The 2282-nt window shown below is 41.9% G+C and overlaps 1 protein-coding gene across 1 annotated transcript; it reads right to left on the reverse strand.

Moving 5' to 3' along the window:
- Nucleotides 1-388: 388 nt before the first annotated feature.
- LOC108284225 (peptidyl-prolyl cis-trans isomerase A-like) lies at nucleotides 389-996 on the reverse strand. Its single transcript, XM_017500893.2, has one exon. The coding sequence runs from the start codon at nucleotides 979-981 to the stop codon at nucleotides 493-495; it is 489 nt and encodes a 162-aa protein (XP_017356382.1). The 5' UTR covers nucleotides 982-996; the 3' UTR covers nucleotides 389-492.
- Nucleotides 997-2282: the final 1286 nt, after the last annotated feature.

Here is a 2282-nt window from a genome sequence, read left to right on the forward strand (position 1 = left end):
AAGGGGCTACAGGCCCCATGAAAATCTGAAATTCAATAGGGCAGTCATTAAACCTTAAAGTTCCAAAATGACCTCCTTTGAAACCATACGTCACATCCGAATCATGCTGATGTAAGAGGTGGGCTCCTACAGCCTTGGGAACCTTCACCCCTGTGGTTTTGCAGGGTACAGCCCCTTTGCTGGCTGCTTTATTGGCTGGCATTCAGTGTCTGTGGCTTTTCAAGGCACACAATGCAAGCTGTAGGTGGATCTACCATTCTGGAGCCTAGCCTATTTTTTTGTTGTTATTTAGTCTTTATTTCATAATCATAAACTTAATTCAACTCTGTAATCCAGCTAGGCATGGAAGGGAACAAGGAAAACATGGAACCCAAAGGGAACTGCAGCAAGATTTTAGGATACTGTGAGCAAATGGGGTAGAGGGGTACTCTCCTGAGCTACAGAAGGAATGGTCTGGTGGTTAAGATAAGACACAAGTCAAACTTATTAAAGTTATCCACAGTCAGCAATGGTGATCTTCTTGCTGGTCTTGCCATTCCTGGACCCAAAGCGCTCCATGGCCTCCACAATATTCATGCCTTCTTTCACCTTGCCAAAGACCACATACTTGCCATCCAACCACTCAGTCTTGACAGTGCAGATGAAAAACTGGGAACCGTTTGTGTTGGGTCCAGCATTTGCCATGGACAAGATGCCGGGACCTGTATGCTTTAGGATGAAGTTCTCATCATCAAATTTCTCCCCATAGATGGACTTGCCACCAGTGCCATTATGGCGTGTGAAGTCAGCACCCTGACACATAAACCCTGGAATAATTCTGTGAAAGCAGGAACCCTTATAACCAAATCCTTTCTCTCCAGTGCTCAGAGCACGAAAGTTTTCTGCTGTCTTTGGAAACTTGTCTGCAAACAACTCAAAAGAGATGCGGCTCAAGGGCTCGCCGTCGATGGCAATATCGAAGAACACGGTGGGGTTGACCATGGCTGACACTACCAGGCTCCAGGTGGCGGTGGCGTCTGCAAAGCTTTTTTTTTTTTTTTTTTGGCTGATGCTTCCATTTATTGAAGTTCCCAATGAATGCCTCAAGGAAGGTTAGAAATTGCATAATGACTCATAGTGTATTTTATATACCAGAGGCAACTCATATGGGCTTTGTATCAAGTGCATTATGCCAGAGTTGTTTTGACTGAATAATATTTCAGTTAACTCCATTGCCAATAAGTAGTTTACACTTAGAAAACCAAGAAGACCATTTGGAAATGTGTGCATTGAAATCCAGCATACGTCGGTTACACAATATGCTTTTCTTTATTGCACAATGTCTTCAAGAATGAAACTAATAAAGCTGATATTTCATGGTGCAGGGTGCAGACTAGCAGTTTGATGTAATGTTTCAGCTCACAGTTTCTTGTATACAAGAAACAGATTAATCTGTTCAACTGGAGAAAAAGACCACCCAATGTTTAACTGTGCAGGTGAGGTACAAAATATTGGCTCACAACTATTTTCTTCCAGAATTAACATAAGTGATTGAGCTATCTCCAAAACAAGCATGATGAAGCTATAAATCGATGAATTCAGTTCCTGTTCTGGGAAAATTATGCAGTAATTCAGTTATGTTCAGTAAGCCAAAATGTTGTAGTCATTAGGGAATATTTTAAGAGCAGTGGTTTTGATTTCTTTGTTCCTGAATTGTCAGTGGTAAGTGGAAGGCTCAGTGTTAACAATAGATCCATGCTGACGGTGCATTAGCAAAGAGCTGTTCACACACAGGCATGCCCTGTGAGACAGGCAGAATGAGCCCTCTCTGTGTCCCTCATAGATTGTTGTGATCATTACAAGTGATGTAGAGAAAGCACAGAACAGATCCCTTGCCACATGATCCTGGGCAAACACTTGTCCTTGCCTTTCTTTCTCCTCATCAGCTTGATCAGCCACACCAGTGCTGGAGCCTGGTATCCTTAGAGCAGGTGTAGAGGGAATGTTACAGACCAGCCAATCTCATACTCAGATCTTCTTGGCCAGGCATATGACATGCTCCTAAGTCTAGTCCCATGTGCAAGGCTTATTCAACATATGGAAATCTGTAAATGTAATTCACCACATAAACAGAACCAAAGACAAAAACCACATGATTATTTCAATTGATGCAGAGAAGGCCTTTGACAAAATTCAACAGCCCTTTATGCTAAAGGCCCTCAATAAACTAGGTATTGATGGAATGTATCTCAAAATAATAAAAACTATTTACGACAAAACAACAGTCAATATCATACTGAATG

Source organism: Cebus imitator, unplaced genomic scaffold (assembly GCF_001604975.1).
Source record: "Cebus imitator isolate Cc_AM_T3 unplaced genomic scaffold, Cebus_imitator-1.0 Scaffold273, whole genome shotgun sequence".
In the NCBI taxonomy this organism is placed as follows: domain Eukaryota; kingdom Metazoa; phylum Chordata; class Mammalia; order Primates; family Cebidae; genus Cebus; species Cebus imitator.